Source organism: Adiantum capillus-veneris, chromosome 28, assembly GCF_014529385.1.
Source record: "Adiantum capillus-veneris isolate H3 chromosome 28, ASM1452938v2, whole genome shotgun sequence".
Taxonomy (NCBI): Eukaryota; Viridiplantae; Streptophyta; class Polypodiopsida; order Polypodiales; family Pteridaceae; genus Adiantum; species Adiantum capillus-veneris.
This window is the reverse complement of record NC_140958.1, coordinates 58,544,930-58,564,627: the sequence shown is the minus strand read 5'-3', so window position 1 is coordinate 58,564,627 and position 19,698 is coordinate 58,544,930. Positions and strand designations below refer to the sequence as shown.

Below are 19,698 nucleotides of genomic sequence, written 5' to 3'. Positions count from 1 at the left end.
AGTCAAGAAATCAAGCATTTCAGGTATAAATTTGAGCGATACATTTAGATTTTAGTGTAAAACCCCAACGTCTAATTAGTTTGACCTTAGAAAGAAGGTCAAGAAAATTGTATTTTCTTCATTAGCTGTGCTAAGAATTTTGTTAAAAAACTTTACTTCCTTAAATTAATAAGTCAATACCATATGATTGATATCAACACATCAAAAGTGATGCAAAAGCTTTTTTTTGCCCTCATGCACTACTAGGGTATCTTGCTAGATTCTAGTTAAAGGGAAATGTGTGCCAACCTAGTAGTAGCGTAGGCTACTACTAGGGTTCTCTTTTTAGATAGCATTATAAACTCTATGGATAGAAGGAGCTTGCATGGGCATGAATTGACGTCTTTATGATTGCATAGTTAGGAAAGAGCTTTGGAAATTACAAATACAAAATGAGTTAGAAGTTAGAACCTTCTATGCTGAATTGAAAAGCATTAGGAATGTTAACGTAGCCATAAGCATACTTTGATCACCTTATAATATGCTCCGCCTTATTTTTGGGAACTTGATTAGACCTTAACTTTCTCTATTGATATTTGTGGCTCTAAGATCAACTTAGAACTTGATTAGACCTTAACTTTCAAGAGTACCTTTTTGGCATTTTAGTTACATATATGGATCCGGGTGAATATCTTAGTTGATTTTCATCCAAGATTCAATCCCAAACTGTATAATGAGAATCCAATTAAACCCATTTTGGCAAAATTCAACTGTTCTTTTTGGGCTTAGTTTTTTGCTTTCTCATATGCTTTCCCTAATGGGAGAAACAAGGCTAAAAACAATGTTTATTTCAATCAATGCCCTATAATTTCATTCTCTAGAAATTAGTCTTGATAAATTAGTTTCCTGTTTTGCTTATGGTAAGAATATCATTATGATATGCTTTTCTTACACTATACTTCTCAATTGACCAGTTATAATTGGATAATTAAGTGGCTATTAACACATACAATGTAGCAAGTTAAAAGGACCTTCACATAGACCAAATAATAGTACTCTAAAGGGCCTTCCAAATTATAAGGAAATGCATTCCCATACTACCTTACCTTGCACCACATGCTTTACTATTACGGTGCACATTTTTGAAAGCATCGTTAACGTCACCTTCCCCCGAGTGGTAGAAAGCCCTACAAGGGATGAATGGCCTACTAGAGCCAGTCAAATCCACTCTTCCACCTCTCAACACAAGTTCCCTTTTTGTCCTTATTTGAAATTGGTAAAAAACAACATATTCTCCAACTCTACCTTGAAATTGGAGGGTTCTACAACTTTGGCGGATCATGGCCCTTCATTTTGGAAGGCCTATGTGGAGGCCATCTAAGTATTATACCGACATTTCATATATCCTAAACTATGGGTGGAAATTGCAACCGTAGATCCCACCGTTCCTCGTAGATTTAACATGGTAGAAATTGATCTATCAATGTATATTTGTGAACTCAGAATTTATACTATCTTGTGGTTGACTACCATGAGCTTATTACTTGCACTTTTGTTTGTGATAAATACATTTGTTTGTAGAAAGAGAATACCTCAGTCGGAAGCATGGCTTGCTTTCTATGGTCATTTTAAATGTTTTTACGGGCATGCCTTTAGATTGCATCAAAGTTACAAAAATCTTCTTCAAATTAAAGAGGATCTTTTTTCAAAAATCAGCATGGAGAAATTTCTACATACTTATAAATATAAACATTCCCTATTCCTTAGAAGCATGAAAGTAGGTCGATGATAAAAATTGCCAAAGCTATGAAAAATGAGTCAATTAAGGGCAGAATATTATCAAAGCTATGGAAAATGCCAAAAAAATCACACATTGTTTTGCAAAGTCTAGGTTGAAAAAAGATTTACAAGCACAAGGAGAAGATGGAAGCCATAGCTCAAGTAAGTGCCAAGTTTTTTTCACTCATAAGACAACTTTGTGGATACAAACACGTCAAATCGGTAAATTTGCCTTTCTTCAAGTACTTCAAGAAATTTTCTCACGTTATTAGGGCATAAAGTGTCTCATTACCCACTTAGTTTTGGACAGATTCTCACAATAATTCCCACGTTATGACTTACCTCAACATCATGATCTTCTGTGAGGGAGACACTCCATACCTAGCTAGGTACAATTGGGAGCAGGGGACAATCGGACCGGTGGGGGAACCGATGGTCCCCTGCTCCCAATCGTACCTAGCTAGGTAAGCCGTGCCTCCCGAGCAAAAGCTCATGATGTTATGCATTGTATGAAAGACATTGAAAAAAAATCCCTTTTCCTACATGAGAAAGTTTCTAAATCTTCATGTGTTAGTGAGTAGCCCGTAGGCTGCAACGCCCTTGAAACGGGGATTTACCATCCTAAGAAACATTTATAAACTGGATTTTTTTTGAAAATGGTTATATGCTCTTCCAATTTCTATATAAAGAAAACGAACATTTTCTATGAAGCCTTGTATACAAAAAGCACATCAACCCTTTCAATTTGAGGCATGCTAGTGACTCCGAGCAGGGCTAGAAAAATACAATTATCGTAAGCAATGAAAATAAGGGCAAACTTGAAATTTCCTCGGTTATTAGGTCAATTTTTGAAGCTTTTGCCAGTAATTACACTGAAACTTGTGAAAATTTTATAGTTTTCTTTAGGGCAAGCTCAAAATTTAATCGGGATTTTAGGATTTCAGCCGGTTAAAATACATTGGATCCCGGTTTTTTTCTAACACTACGAGTGAGTTCAACGTAATTTGTTTACTGTGGGTAATTAGGATGTTGCTAATTGATGGTTATTATGCACACATCCATTTCTTTAGCGCGCTGGTTGCAAGTCTTTTCCCTAGCAAATCAATATGGCTAGTGTCTTGAATCTTTTTTGGAAATTTTTGTTTTATGACTACTTGTCTAAGTATAAACATTAATCCACAAATAATAAGAGTTGCCTTCCCCACTTTTTATGATGCTAATTGGGACATGATGTGCTCGAGAGAGGATACAAAGGAGGGATGACGATCACTTGGTTGGCAGAGCGTGGGAAAGCTTTCTAAGTGGAAAGAAGGTATAAACAGGGACAGAAATGGAGGGATGTGGAATTATTGCCAATGGAAATGATGAGCCTTTAGACTTTTCCATTTGTCATCGCAAATTTCGACGACTTCATGATCGCGTATGGGCAGCGGTGGCTATCATATATGGGCAGGTACCCGGCCCAGCACAAGCTCACCCACACAGCAGCAATATGGCATAAAAATACACTGTCAAATTTTTTCCTTGTTCTTGCTGCGTGCATGAGTGTTGTGTGGACAGCCTACGAAGCACATTCTCACCAAAAAGGTTAAGAGAAATGGGAGGTTTGTAATAATGGGAGACGCCAGTACATCTGCACGAAGGTGCCAGAGCCAATTATTTCTCATGTGGCCTTAGAGTAGACTACATTGAATAACAATAATATGACCATGGGTGGATATTCAGCTGCTAATTAGATCGAGTACTACTGTCAGGGCTCTCTCTCGATCATGGAGCAGCTCATGCACTCATGGAGGTAAGAATTCTCTGTTGCCCAACTTTGGCAGTTCGCAGCCCGCAGCTTGTTAAAATATGGGAAAGAAAACTGCGTCCCATCATCCCATGTGCAGCGAAAAGCGATTCAATTTGCGCTGCAAGTACGTATCCAAATGTAGGCCAGAGGGTAGAGGAAAGGGCTATATTGGAATGCGTAGATATAGATGTGCAGTGTGGTGGTGAGTGGAGTGTGCGTGCATGCGTAGGGAGGGTGTCATGTAAAGTCAAAGCGGTGTTTGGTAGTTCTTAGAGAGGGAGGGGCCCGGGGCGGGGCGGGGCGGGGCGGGGCGGGCCGTACTCGATGATCGATCTCTCGACCTCCATGTAGATCAAGAAGCATCGATCGGCAGAGGCTGATTGGATATCCCACTACCTTCTCACAAGTTCTCCTGCCACCTGCCCTCTGAAGAGAGAGAGAGAGAGAGAGAGAGAGAGAGAGAGAGAGAAACACAGTCTCATAGACAGAAACACCACTGTTCATGTGGCTGGTTATTACAGAAAGTGAAAAATCGATAGCTGTGTCTGGAGCAGCTGTTGCCAAATACAGGACTGTCATGGGCGTACTGTATATTGTTGTGTGTGTGTGTGTGTGTGTGTGTGAGAGAGAGACAACACTAGAAAGAAAGAAAGGAAGAAGACGCAGGAAAGGAATGTAGTGGCTGAAAAAGGCACGCCTGGTGGCGTAATTATGAATTTCAGGAATCGGGACCAAAATGCAACCATGAAAAAAGCTTTTTACAATTATAGATTTGAAAGAAAGCTGCACTCTCTCATCATAGAAAGCTCGCATCATGAGCAAGCAGCTCTCTCTCTCTCTCTCTCTCTCGCACACACACAGCTTTAGCCTAATTCAGGCTTCCAATAAAATTGTTCTTGCCCGAAATATTCTGTCTGGCTACGACCACCTTACACTTTCCACATGATTCCCTGTTGTAATTGAGAGAGGCTCCTGAGCGGCCATGTGGCCGTCCGTCCCCCCCCTCCCCCCCTCCGCCTGGCCGGACATCATGCCGCCTAGCTAGCTTCACGGGCGGGGCTTCCCGGATCCGCTCAGCTAGATGCTACGCTCATTATGACGTGCGTGGCGGCACACACACGCTCTAGTTATCGCACTAACGCGCAATCGCAACTTTGCAAGCCAGCCATCACATGCGGTGAGTGTGACGCGTTCTCTCTCTCTCTCTCTCTCTCTCATCAAGTCTTCTGTTGTGTTGACTCAAAGGAGGATGAATGATGTCGATGAACCGAAAGGGAATTATGAAGGTAGCAGCAGAAGATGCGGCAGGCCTTATGCAGGCGCCTCATCGCCAGCATCTGCCACTGACTCAAAGAGCAGACATCATTACAGGTTGCAGATGGGCAGCTATAGCTACAAATTATAAAAGCTATTACGCTAGCTAGCTGCAGCAGCAACGCTATAATAATGCGCCTCAGATCTAGCAACAATGCGCAAGACACGCAGGTTGCGTATAAAAGACGCAGTTCCTATTACATCGACTCCTGCAGGCAGGTTGCCCATATCAGCCATTAATTTAAATGAGCTATAGATCCATAGTTTTGTAATGTCATGACAAAACCATTAGCATGAGAAGTTAACCCAAAATACTCGGTCAATGATCGAAATTAATAAAAATTCCCTGCCCCACGCTGTTTGGCCGGCCAGTCTTGCTTTGACACAAACTTAGCTGCTTTGTCTGCCGACTTTTCTTCACATACAGATAGGCTAGACGTAGTCTCACACGAATGAAGAAAGAGAATAATATAGAAACCCTTTTAGTAGGCTTTAGCATAAATTTGACAGCGATCATAATTCTTTAAAAAGACTCGATGAGTGCCGGCTTGCCTTTAGCCTTACATCATATTATTGAACCGAATAGAACAGGAAATAAGACGTGTCGTTAAGGTAGTGATCAGTGAAGAGGAAGACGATAAGAGCAGCAGGCTGAGGACTGTGGAATATGAGGACGATGAGCAAGCTTCTGCTGCAGATCTGAGAGAAGAGAACGACGGAGCGATGGATGTTAAGCAGCTTATTGGTAATATTACAACTAGTAAGGCCGGTGATGATCAGGACTTGCAGGCTAGAAGGCCTCCCCGTACTAAGAAAACTGCGAAAAAGAGAACAAGAGATGGAGACCCTGTGCCAACCCGCAGCAGCAAGCAGAAGCTTGCATTAAAGAACTCAAGCACGTCATCCACAGTGGCCGGATCTGCAGCTTGCAGAAACAGCTCCAAATACAGGGGAGTAACAAGGTATAGCAAAGTATAACCGAGTCGAGTAAACTCACCCAAATATTAACAGCTCTTTCTTGTCAATTAAGCTCTGGCCGTCATTAAGCAAGATTAATTAAGGCACAAAAACTCTTAGGGGCTGCAGAGTCACTGGGCCGGCCCCCCTCATAATATACATATCCTGTCGTACTGTAGTGCAGCTAAATTTTATCATGTAGATATCTTACCAGACCTAATATCGCGTAATCATCTACCACACTGCTTGCAAAACAGGCATAGATGGACTGGCAGATATGAGGCACATTTGTGGGACAAGAACTCGTGGAACCAATCTCAGAGCAAGAAGGGGCGGCAAGGTAGATATCTGCAGCGGGGTGGTCACTTTACATTAGGTTAGAATTTGTGTCTGTGGGCGGAAACCACTATGATAGAAACTAATTTTTTTTGGTGTTTGCGTGGCTGTGGAAATATACTGCGACGCGACCTGGACACTGCAGTTTATTTAGGTAGGCGCAACCCTAATCTCTTACCAGTTGCAGTAATTGTCTTCTACATTGATTCTCATCATTTTAATGCGTGGAATTACTACATTTTGTTGATGCCACGACTAATGCATTGAAGCTAATCGATCATGGACAGGAGCTTATGACGATGAAGATACTGCCGCCCATGCATATGACTTGGCCGCCCTCAAATATTGGGGTCCCGACACTATTCTCAATTTCCCTGTGAGTGGCTTCATAATTCACCACCTAATTGTTTCACCATCATACCACAACATCAACAAGGCTTCATTACATTTAGCATGTCTCATGACTGAATGTTTATTGGCACTGCCGTGGGTGGTTGCTATTGCATCGATTCAATTTTAGTACAAAAGGGTGGCCCTACATTATGGGCTAGTAATAGTAATAGCCTTTTTAGAGTATACAAGTTTACAACGTGCCTTGTTCGCTGTGCGTGACTCTCTCTCTCTCTCTCTCTCTCTCTCTCTCTCTCTCTCTCTCCCCCCCCCACGACAACAGAGGATGAGATGCTACTCTTTCAACTGATAGTGCCACTTGTTCTGTGGACGCCTTGTTTAGAAGAGGTTAAAGTGTGATCATTTTTTATTTTAAACTAGTACGGCTGGCCGCCTTCGGCGGCCTCTCTCTCTCTCCCCCCTTCCCCTCACTCATATAAACTGGAACTCACCGGATGCAGCAAACTTTGACATGTGGCACTGGAAAACGAGTCTCCTCAATATATAGTATAGATACCCAACAAAAATAAACACTCTAGCTTAGTTGCTAGCTAACATACTCGTATGTCCAAGCTGAACATTGTGTGGCGCCTACCACTAATTGAGAACACATCCAAACTATATATATATATATATATATATATATATATATATATCACAAAGATTCCAAGCTTATCTTATCGTGCTTCCTGTGTTGCTAGGTTTTAACCACCATGGAAATGTCAATGCCCATCAACTTCCAATATCCTACCTTCATGAACATACCACCAATTAGAGATGAAACAAAACTAGAAACTATGTCTAAAAAGGTCACCATTTCTAGCTCCACATTAGGGATATATAGACAAATTTCAATATCTTATGTCCATGCGCTCCAATACACATCATCTAGGTGTGTAGATGCACCACATTATGATGGAAGTTAGGCATATACTAACTTGAAAACCATTTAGCTATTTGGAAATGCATGTTATGCGTCTACCTATCCAGTGCTTTCTTATCCCTGTTTGTAGCCAATGCATCTTCCCACATATTATGATTACAAGCATATGTGCTCTTTGATACACATCATCGTCATTGATTATTAAATTTTTTAGCAAAATAAATAATCAAGAATTGATAGTTTTATACTTTAAAGAGAAATTATAGTTCCCAGGGGGTCACTTACTACTTATGGGACTATCACGTGAGTGTAACAAAAGGGTTATTAAATTTATTCTTTTGTCACATTTTCACATACAGAAGGGTATCATAAAATAAAATTGGAAAGAAAATCATAGAATCGAAAAAGGGTTTATATTAATTATCAAAATTTCACAGATAAGGAATTTTAGAAATAGTCCTTGAACGCACGTGATATACATAATCTAGCTATACATAGTGACTCCTCCCCTTCCCCCCGTCCTAAGTTATAGTTATTGATTGACCATTTTGGATAATCAATAAATGTAAGTGAACCTCCAATTAAACCATATAACTTAGATCGACGCATAGCTTTGAGATTATATCGTCATTACCTTTTAAATTGGTAGAGTGAGTTGAATAAGGTAATGCTCACACGGGACATACTTATCATTTATATATGTTAACCAATAACTATGCCTCAATCATGGCCATGTGAGGAGAGAGGGAAGGCATAGTTATACTACGCAAGGAGCTTTGTAACTATGCCGATTTTTGGAGAATTATAGACCGTTCACACATTAAGTGAAGCAAGGGTGGTAGCTATAGGATTGTTGCATGGCTGTTGTAGAGGACGTCGTATCAGCATTGCAAGATTTTTTGTGTGGTAGACTGTGGGCCTCATAGCTAGCATGCCAAGCTTTTTGCTACATCATACTCTCTTTCTGTCGGGTCTACGTGGTTATTGCCACGCTCTCCACCTCCACACACCGGTTGCATGTTTCAATGCTTCCGTCCATGACCACACTGAAGATTCAATTTTGCAAGCACACATGTCAACTATTTGTGAGTGAAAAATATGCACCTTGTGACCACTCTCTAACCCAATTGTGGATCAATTTATACTTAAACATCATGATTATGAGAAATATAATGCTTTTTATCTAGGATTGATGATATAAGTTCTCAAGTAAAGGAGTGCTACTTCTTTTCCTACAATCAAGGATACTGCTTATTGTTTTATATTAGACCACAAATGAATAATATTTGTTGAGCTAGAAAACTTTAATATGTATTTTGAGCATTAGCCAAGACCCTTGAATTATGAGTCTGATCATATGCTTGCAAATGAGTTAATCAAAGAGAAGGAAAATTAAAATATTGAGACCAATATTTTTTCCACAAAATGACGACACCTATGAGATCTACTTTCACATTAGTGGGTATATACATAATGCAAAATCTAGGTTTCAACCCACAGCATTCATGTATTGACATAAGAAGTTTGGGTTGAGTCGTTCCTTCCAATTTTTGGAATCACTTTTGAGTTTGGGATGTCTCAAGGGTCCATCTATAGTAAATCATTTTTGTCACTAATTTTGTCCAAATGATAACAGAAACTCTCTATATGTAGCTGCTGTCATGATGTAATTATAAAATGATACCTTTTAAAAATTTTAATATTATCAAAATATATAATAAGATCCACTTTTGTGAATATTGTAATGTTGTGGATTTTTTAAAAAAGAAGATAAAATATCTATTCTTTTAAACTTACAAAGTACACTTTATATTTTGCGAGGTGCAATATCCCAAATTAAAGTATTGGTTTCAATATTGTCATCCACTCAAGATAATTATCAACTTTAATATTTCCAAATATCACACCTAAATGAATGGCGTATATGGAAACTACGGGGCAGGGTCTCCAGGTATGGACCTACCCACCCCCAATAAGTTTATATTTTTAAGCACCAATTTGAGGACATGATCAAGTGGGAGGATGGATGGTCGATCAGTGCGGCTGGTATTGCATTTTGGCCATCCGATTGTTGGTTCAAGCCTTGTAATTGGTAGCTTGGTTTTTAAATATCTCTTGCCCGTGGTTAGCAACTCGCTCCCTCTTTTGTTACACACAAACCTAGAAAATGGCATCAATCTTCGCTTGTTGAGCTGCATTGATCTCCTCAAGTTTTTTTTGCTATGCATAGGACTGCCATAGTGCTATTGATTGCACTTGTCCATGCTCCAACGATGCAATATAGAGAAATCGTGCCCATTGCCTCCTTAAAGGTAGTTAATATGGCCCCCTTACCCTAGATCATACTCCATATGGGATGTCGAAATTTGATATTCTTTTTTATAAAAAAAACTATCAATCATAATTATAACTTTCCTGCCAAGCATGAAAATATACTACTAAGACAGCATGCTTGGAATATCTAGAACTATGCATGATACATGATGTAGTGCACTAACGTAAATTTGCATTTTCTTGAAGAGATTATCTTTGGGATCTTAACTTAACTGTGTTAGAAGTTTTAAACAACATCTATGATCAAATACAAGGTTATTGTTATCACAAGAATGCATATGATTTTTTGATGTAACATAATCTTACTCATGAAGATATCTTGAAAGTCATTTTCATGATTGCATGTGTCAATTATAATTATATTAAATAAAAGGGTGTTTACATCATCAAACATTGTTCCCAAGAGAGTGAGAGATTCAACCTACAAGAAAAAGAATATTTTGATGAAATTTAGCTAAAAGGCTTATAACATTGAGGCTATGCCATTTAATTAATGTAATTATTGTGGTATGGAATAGAGCTTTAATTTTTGCTTGATAAAATTTTTAAATGATATTGCTCATGTTTATGTTAATTCTTCCCGAAGTAGAGTCTAATATTTATGTTTGGTCAATATGAAAAATTCTTATCTCTTATAGTTATACATTTAATTTTTCATATAAAAACTCTACTCGGGCTAAATTCCTTTCTTGATAATCATCTCACAATGCAACTTTATAACATTCATTGTGCTGCTAATGTACAAGCATACAACTCAAAAAAGAGAATATGTTACTCTTTTATTTAGGATAATAAAAAAACATAATCCAAAAACTCTTTATAATCATTTTAATTATAATATGCCTGTAATTATGTATGCATGGATAGTATGACATTCATATGGGTATCTAAATATATATTTATACACAAATATACATCTATAAATCTATACATAAGAGATACACTAATATTCAATAGACATGGTTACAAATACACAATTACTCCTGAGTCCTTACTCATTTACAAATTAGCTACATAACCTAATGCAAATTATGTGTAATCAAATTTCAGTTAAGAACAATGATCCTTACATATTTTACTAGAAATTAGGAAAAACAAAGTGCTAGAGACTCATGTAAGACACCCTCAAACTCTAGTGTTAGATTTTGTTTTTTTTTTAAAGTTTATAGTAATTAAAAGGCTACAATAAACATGAAAATTTTAAAGTTAGACATCATATTCCTTGTGTGTTTCTCTCAAAATAACATCAAGTGGACAAAAATCTTGATGCTAGATGGTAATGTGACAGGACATAAAAGTGTCTTTTTAAGAATTGGAAAAAAACTTGCAATACCGTAGAAGGTCTAAGCTTTTTGGGGAATCCTTTCTTGAGCTTATAGTTCAATTAGGACCATTATATATGAGAAAAATGATAAACTTGTAAAATATACCATATTCTCACCATGGCATGCCTCCAAAGTTGATATACCATTTCATCTTGCTCAAAATAGCCAATTCTTGCAGTCTATTGCATATTGAGAAGACTTGGGATTTTTATCTCCCGAGAGATAATTTTTTTCATCAAACTTCTAAAGTGTGGTGATCAAAGATTATTGTTATTTTAGACTCACCATATATTTTTGGGGACATAGAATTAGGTACAAAATATTTTTGTGTGCATTTTTTTTCCAATTTGTTGACCTATCATCAAAGTTTAAATTTCCGCACTCAAGATTGTCAATATACACATGTTCTTTTGGATTCGCCTTGATGAGCCCTAGGCATTTACATTCATGAGGAGACATGGAGTATATCTGTAGCATATAAAAGTTCTCATTAAGAAGGATCATGATCATGATGATGAAATACTAAAAATAGCAAAGAAGAGAAAATTGGGTTTCGCATTATGACCTTTAAAATCCCTTACAAAATGTTCCATACATATAAAATTTGAAGGTTATGATTAAATATTGTTACTAGCTAGAAAGTTTATATAATTGGCTTAGGAAACTAGCAATCTTGATAAAAATTATGCAAGCTTCACTAGAATGGTTTTGATTCATGGGGATTGAAAAATCAATTTGCATTCTTAAATCAAAAATTTTATTTGATACTAGGTGTCCAACAGCTCAAGTAAAAGTTTCTCTATGTTATGAAATCCACCTATGCAATTCGAATTGCTTTTGGATCTCATTAAAGCCACCAAAAAATTCATAAAAGTCCAAGATTTGGCCAATTTTTTTTGATCAGGTTATAGCTTCTAATTTGAATATTTGATTCTCTTTAGAAGCATGAAAACATGTTTAGAAGTACTAAGGCTAATCCTCTACAATGCTAGACCTCACAAATACAAGTTTTACGGTGGAGAAGTTGGCAAACTTTGAAAAAAGACAAAAAAAAGTCACATTTTTCACACAATTTAGGTTGAGAAATGATGTGCAAGAGTAAGGTTTATGGTGAAATTGATATACCTAAAAATTGTCAAGTTTTATTCAACTCATAAACTAGCCTTGTGGATATATAGTTTTAAAGATGTACTTTGAAACTCCTCAAATAATTCAAGTAAAATGGTTACTTAACAGGACATAAAAGTGTCCCATTACCAACCTAGTGATAATATTAATTAAATGGAAAACATCAACTGATGTCATAATATGTATATGTATATGTATGTTTGTTTGAGTGTGTGTGTGTATGCATAAAAAGATATAGCTCTTGTGAAGGGATTGCATGTACTTCAAATCAAATTCCCAATCGTATATTTTGAGGATGTGCTTATGTAGAACTTGTACAAACTATTTCTTCAATTAATATTAGGATGTGGTGGGTTTGGAAAAAAAGAAACAGAGATTGATATGCAAAGAATAGAAGTAAATATTTCATGTACAATAAAGGATGCCTCTTGAGATGGATCTAGCCATTGATAATATCTAGTGTAGGAAATGGGTCTATCCATTGATAACATCTAGTGTAGGAAATGAAAGCTTGACCGCAAAACAACTATAATTGCCTTAAAAGAGTAAGAGAGATTTAGTAATTTGAAGTTTTAAAGAGGTACATGTTTTGTAATTATAAAGGATATTTTTTTTGGTGATAAAGACTAGCTCCATGGAGGCCATGAAATTGTTAGTTTCTATTGTCATTTTGTCATATATCAAGTACAACAAAAACAAGACAATATGGAATTATCTATAACAAATAAAAACTCTAAAATTAGCTATGCCCAATCTTTTAGTATTATAGCAATGCCAAATATCTCCACTAGACAACATTGAGTACAACATGAGCCCTTCTGCCCAAAAACTATTTGGTGCCTCTAAGTGTTGTTTTGAGATTATTTGATATTGCTTATTCTATGTGACATCACTGACACCAAATATTACTTTTCTAGTAGCTACTGATCTTCAAAATAGATTGTTAAATCTAAATATATAAGTAGCTAATATTTAAAATACATTGTTGCTTTATGTATCAAAAGGTCACTTTATGTGCTAGTGTTTTACATTTATCGAAACTAGATGAACTTGGCCAAGAAGAAGAAGCTTTTCATAACTTTCATAGAATTTTAATAAAATAAATCTAAACTACTAGAAATATCTTGATTTTGAAAAAGACTATTTACATTGCCACTCCTTTCAATAGATGACTCATTGTGATGCTGTACGATGTTGCAAGATTTCATCTAGATTAGAAATAGGACTATCTCAGGTTCAATCAAATTTCATCTAACAATTTTCAAAATTACAAATTTCATCAATATACAACAAACTATTTTAAACAGAAAGCACAATTTTTCAAAGTTGTTTCTACACCTAGATTGTTGATGGTGTAATTTAAGAATTTTTAATGAAAGAATCCATTTCAATGGATTACGGATGATAATGATCAATTTTTGGCAACAAAGCCATCTTAACTAGGTGTGTAATTAATGGTGCATGCAACTATTTGAAAGTAATTTTAACCATTCAATAAGGATCAACATAATTTTTTTTTTGTATGTGTGAGATGTAGGAATATATGTGCTATATTAGGCAAAATTAGGTCAATGTGTGCTAACATTAGTATATATAGAATTATTTCTATATGTCTGAGATAAAAAGGTATGAGTGTAGGAATATATATGTGATCTAAGGCAAAAATAGCTCAATGTGTGCTTACTTTAGGATACAAGTTGCAAGTTATGACTAGCATATTGACAAAGATATCATGACCGCAAAACAAAGTATCATGTATGCAATGATTTGTTTTTGCATTTAACAACATGTTATGGTTTTTACTATTTTTCAACTATGAAGCACACATACTAAATACATGGAATGAAAAATATGGACCTGCTCTTAATGACGATTGGTGTTTTTTTCCAGATTAACAAATATGACAAGGAGATAGATGAAATGCAAAAATTTTCTCGAGAGGAGTATATTGCCTCTTTGCGAAGGTAGTATAAATGTGACTCCTTCAGTTTTTTCACTTGAATTTTAATAAGAGATGTATTTACTCACATTGTGTAAGAAAAAAGATAAGTCAAGCCTAACACATCAATTTCATGTGAGAGATTACAAGTGCATCAACATGTAAGTTCTTTTAGAGATTTCTCGATCATGAGTGTCAACATTCCCTTGGAAACCTGAATTTTACACAAATAAATTCTTACTTCCATGCAATATTATGCTTAACAAACTATTAAGACTGTTTATGGGAACCTTATTTCTTAACAAACTATAAAGATTGTTTATGGATAAATTCTCTTGAGGACAAGTTTGTGCAAATTACTTTTGTATCTTTTTTGGGCAGAAAGAGTAATGGATTTTCAAGAGGTGTATCAAAGTACCGAGGAGTAGCAAGGTAATCATCTCTTACAATGTATCATAAATAATGGTTCACTGACTTATTTTTTTTGTGATGAATGTGTGTATGTGGGGGGGGGGGGGGGGGAGGGAGAGAGAGAGAGAGAGAGAGAGAGAGAGAGAGAGAGAGACCATATGTAAGCACATGTAGTCTTATACATTTGCACAAAATAATCAAAACACTTATACACATATACGAAAAAGTGCATAATTAACACATGGATGGATGTTAAATGAAATGCTTACGACTCCATGTGTGGGCGACAATGTATAAAAATCAAAGTATGAAGCCTATATTTCATAATAACACCTCATTTTGATGGACTATTTTTTAATGATGTCATGTATGTATACACATATAGATGGCAATATCTCTCTTTCTCTCTCTTCATCCCTAGGTATTTTAGGTAAAAGAGCATGGGAGATGAAAAAAATTATATAGAAAGAGGAATATGTTAAACCATAAAGGGGGTAATTAAGAGAGAGATAAATGTTAAAACATAAAGGGGGTAATTAAGAGAGAGATAAATGTTATAGCATGAAAAAGACGTTTAGTTATAATTAAGCTCATTGTATTTCTACATTGCTAGATCTAATGAGCATATTGTTTGCACACCAGACCTTGGATGTGGATGCAATTGCGTACTACAAGCACAAACCCGTACATACATACATACATATATATAGATAGATATAAGATTATGAGTGTGTATGTGCACGCACGCACGTGCGCGCACGCACTCACACACACACACACACACACACACACACACACACACACACACACACACACACACACACACACACACACACACACACACACACACACACACACACACACACACACACACACACACACTATACTAGGTGGTCACTCATCAAGAGTTCCCTATGTTTAGAACATCCACATCGTATAAATTATACATTCTTGGAGTGCAGATAATCATCTATGGTAAATTCAGACAATATGATACATTTTTTGAAAAATGAGAACCTCAGATGTGAGTGCTATGCTTTGTATTTGCAATTAAATGCAATTTTTTGTTTTGAATCAGTAAATGCATACTTAGATAAATGCATAGTTAGAATTAAGGAGGAACTTCGTTACCAAATACAAAGGTCATGGCTTGATTGGATGCCTATCTAGACATAGCATATTTAGTTGACCAATTTTAAAGTAATTTTCATGAGCAAAGACAACTATAGACTCTCTTGTAAAAAATTCAACTCCTTTTATAGAAAAGAATTCTATTATATGAAAGAAATGTAAAATCTATCTTTTTATTGTGCTCTATCAGATTTTTCATTTTCCCCTAGTATTTCACCTAGAGTTTCTAATTTAAAAATTACAATCAGCCTTTGAGTAACTTGTCCACATTCTAGCTTATGAAAAATGCACATCTAATTCTTCTATAAGTTAATTCTATTATTTCTCCTCGATGTAGTTTTTTCCCAGAAAAGGAATTCAAGTTTATTTTATAATGTTTGACTTGATTTTATATTGAGTATATTATGTGGTGTGTCTTGCTTATTTCGACAAGTTATGTGAGTGTATGCACCACACTCATGTATCATGATTTTGTTATGTATGTATAGTTCCATTCAAATGCACTAGTGTGTTTAGAAGTAGCATAACTATTTGTTTTCTTATGTGTACAATTCATTAGTCTATGATTTAAATGCAACAATAATGCTTCTTATGTTTCTTTCATCTACTTGAAATAGGCACCATCACAATGGTCGTTGGGAAGCACGAATTGGACGAGTCTATGGAAACAAGTACTTGTACTTGGGCACTTACAGTAAGCCTTTTAAAGATAATATTCATGAATACCTAGTGAATGCAGTTGTTCTAAAATTAAACATAATTTTTTTTTCATTTTAAACATGTATCTTTAGATAACAAAGAAATATGTTTAGTAGGATTGTATTTACAAACATTTTATGTATCATTGAATAAGGGGCTACTTCATATAAATACAATACTAGATGCATTTTCATCATTGCCTAGCTAAATATATATCAAGTTGTGTTGTAAAATTTAAACATCTCAGCATTCTTTTTCTTGTTTGAAAATCCCACTCTCATGTGATTTGTTTTGTTAAACTTTAGATAAAACATATTATTTTTTTTCAAAATTCGTGAGTGAATTGTGTTAAGCACAAAAAAAAACAACCTCAAGCTCAGGCCGAGCCTTGAGGTGTTGAACCCAACTCGAATGTCTAGCCTCTCACCGAGGCTAATCATAACCGACTTTACAAAGTAGGTGAACTATAGTTCAACGCTTTTACTTATAGCAGCAAGTAGACAACATGACAAACCATATTATCTTACAAAAGGATTCAAAAAGAAAGCTAGATTGCAAGCATAACTAAGGTTCTTCAACCATATATCACATGCAAACTTCAAAACTTGGTTCTAGAAAATTTCAATGTAGCTTGTATATTCACATCCAGAAGAACACACGATGTTCAGACACACATCTAATATGAGGCCAATAGTGCTTAATGAAAAATAGTGATTTTTGAAATCCTAGTTTGACTCCCACAAATTCTAGAAGAATCAAAGTCTGATGATTTATAATGAGTTGCACTTATTAGTGAATTCTTGAGACCTAGATTCTACAATTGATCCCACTAAAGGTACATCTAAAACAATGAAGGAAATTTCTCATCGAAGAGTGTAAGAGAAAACCTTCAGGAGAATTGAATGTATCGTAACTTAAAAAAATGAACTTACAATAGAGAATTTTAAAATTAACAATTCATTTTGGAAATCCATGGATAGGTCAAGATTTTGTCCAAAGGAGCTAGCTTAGTTGTTTAAGCATTCATCCTTGGTGACTAGGGTCATCCGTTTGAATGCGGCCAAGTGACCCATTGGTGCTCACGGACCTACTTTGTAACCTTGCACAAGAGTTGTGCGATTTGCCACAAAAAAAAAAAGATTTGATCAAATGGTAAAATCTTAGTCTTCTTGTTAAAATGAGAACCTCCCGATGATGTAATAGGCAATGCTCTCAAGTTTGACTTTCAAACTCACCAAGGCTTAGCAACAATAGCCTTCTTTGAAATTGGGAAATTTCAAAATCCTCTAGTATTGTGCTAATGTCCACTACATGACATTGTTTCTGACCAAAAATAAATTTTTATGCTAGCCTGAAGGCTTTCCATAATTATGACAAGAAGAGAAGCACTAGCTTCCAAGCTTAATCAAAGCTTTACAAAACCCTCAAATTATTTAGCCTCATCTTCATTCTTGAGGTCTCCTTCGGAAAACATTTTGTTTTTGAAGGAACCCAACTAATGGAAGTATGACCTTCACTTTTTTGCAAAGACATTTAACTGCAGTCCAATTGAACACCATAGAGAAGACATTGCAGTCCAATTGAACACCATATAGAAGACATTTAACTGTAGATGATGTTCTTTAAAACTTAGATTCCAATTTATAGACTACTTTCAATATAAGGTATGTTAGAAGCTCTAAAGACCCATGAATATTAAGTTTTTTGATACAAAGGTGAGGTAAATACCTAAGCCTTGACATAAAACAAAAATTATTTTCTTGTAATCAAAATTGGACTAATGAGAGGACATCTACGTGATCAACTTGATAATTTTCTAGGTTGTAAGAACAAGGTGGTTGTGGAAATTTTATAAGTGTGGAGACCTTATTAGACATTGCTCCCATGAGTGCTATTTTCTTAGCAAAACACAATTCTATGGTGTCAAAGCATGGCCTTTACTCACATAAAGAATAATGTTAATTGATTTATAGTTTCAAAAATAAGTCCATATTGATTATAAGACACCACAATTGATAAGAAAACTTGACAATGAAATAATTATCCATCTCCCCAAATTTCCATCTCACTATGTAATATTACCCCTTAAATTTAGGCACTATAATCAAATGATGGTTACTTAATTGTCCTTCTGTAAAACATCATTCTCTCTTTCAAACATACAATTTGTATCCATTCACAATAAACAAGAGATTATGAATATTTATTGGTTATTTTACCAAGTTTTGGCAAAATCAAAGTAGTAAGCGATGATGTGAGATCTATAAATTCTATTGTGCATATTATTAGGAGGCTAATATTGGTTATTGCAACCATATACAACGAATAATGAAAGTTTTTTTATGTTTCCACATTACAAAGGCCAAAGGTTCTTTTCCACGATGAATATCCTATGGAATTGCAAACCTTCATATATCAAGATCTGTATCATTCTAGAGAATTTTAGAACTTGTAGTAATAACAAGATTGTGAGGACCTTGAATCCCAAGAATAAGTATTTATCTGATTCATGTGATATACTTGAAAAATGTGAGTTTGGAATTCATTAAAATAAAAGTAATATGATATCAGTTATCTACTAGAGAGCCTACTACCTTGGGATCCACTAATAAAAACCCCATATGTAACATGGATTCATAGAGTACTTAAAAAAAACCTATGTTAAAATGTGGATATGAATAGATTGACCCCTCTTTGTTGATGAATTAATAGTTTTTCCCAGAATGGTTTAATAAAATCCCTTCTTGTTAATGTATCTATGTTAAACTACTTAAATTTTAAAAAACTAAAAACCTCTCCTGTTGGACTCATGTGGTATATAAATAAGATAATACATTGGACCTCCCAAAGATGCTACTAGTTACTATGACTTGCAACCCATCAAGTAAGAATCATAGGATGAAGACTGAAACAAGAGGTAGTATTTTGGAAACACCAAGAACAAGGCACTGTTGTGTTAATTATCTCCTACAAATATCTCCCTATCATTTCATTTCAATTTCCATCATCAAAGAGATAAGCAGCTTAGCAATGTGCACCACACCTCCTTCTTACTTACATTGGGCACGATTTATTTTAAATTAGAACAACATTTTTATATCCATTTTGAAGGACTCCATGTCCTCTTTGGTAGTCAAAGCAAGTCTATCTCCAAAGAATTCATTTTGAAAGGTAGGAAAAATCCCTTGTCAAAAGTCCTTTACTTGACTTCTTTGGCAATCAATCTCTCCTTGTACTTAGGCTTCACATCATGTAGTGTGCCATCTCACCTTATAGACCTATTCAAAAGATGAATTATCCA

The 19,698-nt window shown here is 35.6% G+C and overlaps 1 protein-coding gene across 1 annotated transcript in view; it reads left to right on the top strand.

Moving 5' to 3' along the window:
* Positions 1-4,733: 4,733 nt before the first annotated feature.
* The window catches only part of LOC147420502 (uncharacterized), a 35,786-nt gene continuing 20,821 nt past the window's right edge, over positions 4,734-19,698 (top strand). Inside the window, exons 1-8 of the mRNA XM_086504392.1 lie at positions 4,734-4,921; positions 5,451-5,826; positions 6,079-6,161; positions 6,303-6,311; positions 6,445-6,533; positions 14,108-14,181; positions 14,538-14,588; positions 16,316-16,392. Of these exons, the coding sequence (XP_086360518.1) occupies positions 4,804-4,921; positions 5,451-5,826; positions 6,079-6,161; positions 6,303-6,311; positions 6,445-6,533; positions 14,108-14,181; positions 14,538-14,588; positions 16,316-16,392 (877 nt within the window). The 5' untranslated portion in view covers positions 4,734-4,803. The remainder of the gene's footprint in view (positions 4,922-5,450; positions 5,827-6,078; positions 6,162-6,302; positions 6,312-6,444; positions 6,534-14,107; positions 14,182-14,537; positions 14,589-16,315; positions 16,393-19,698) is intronic.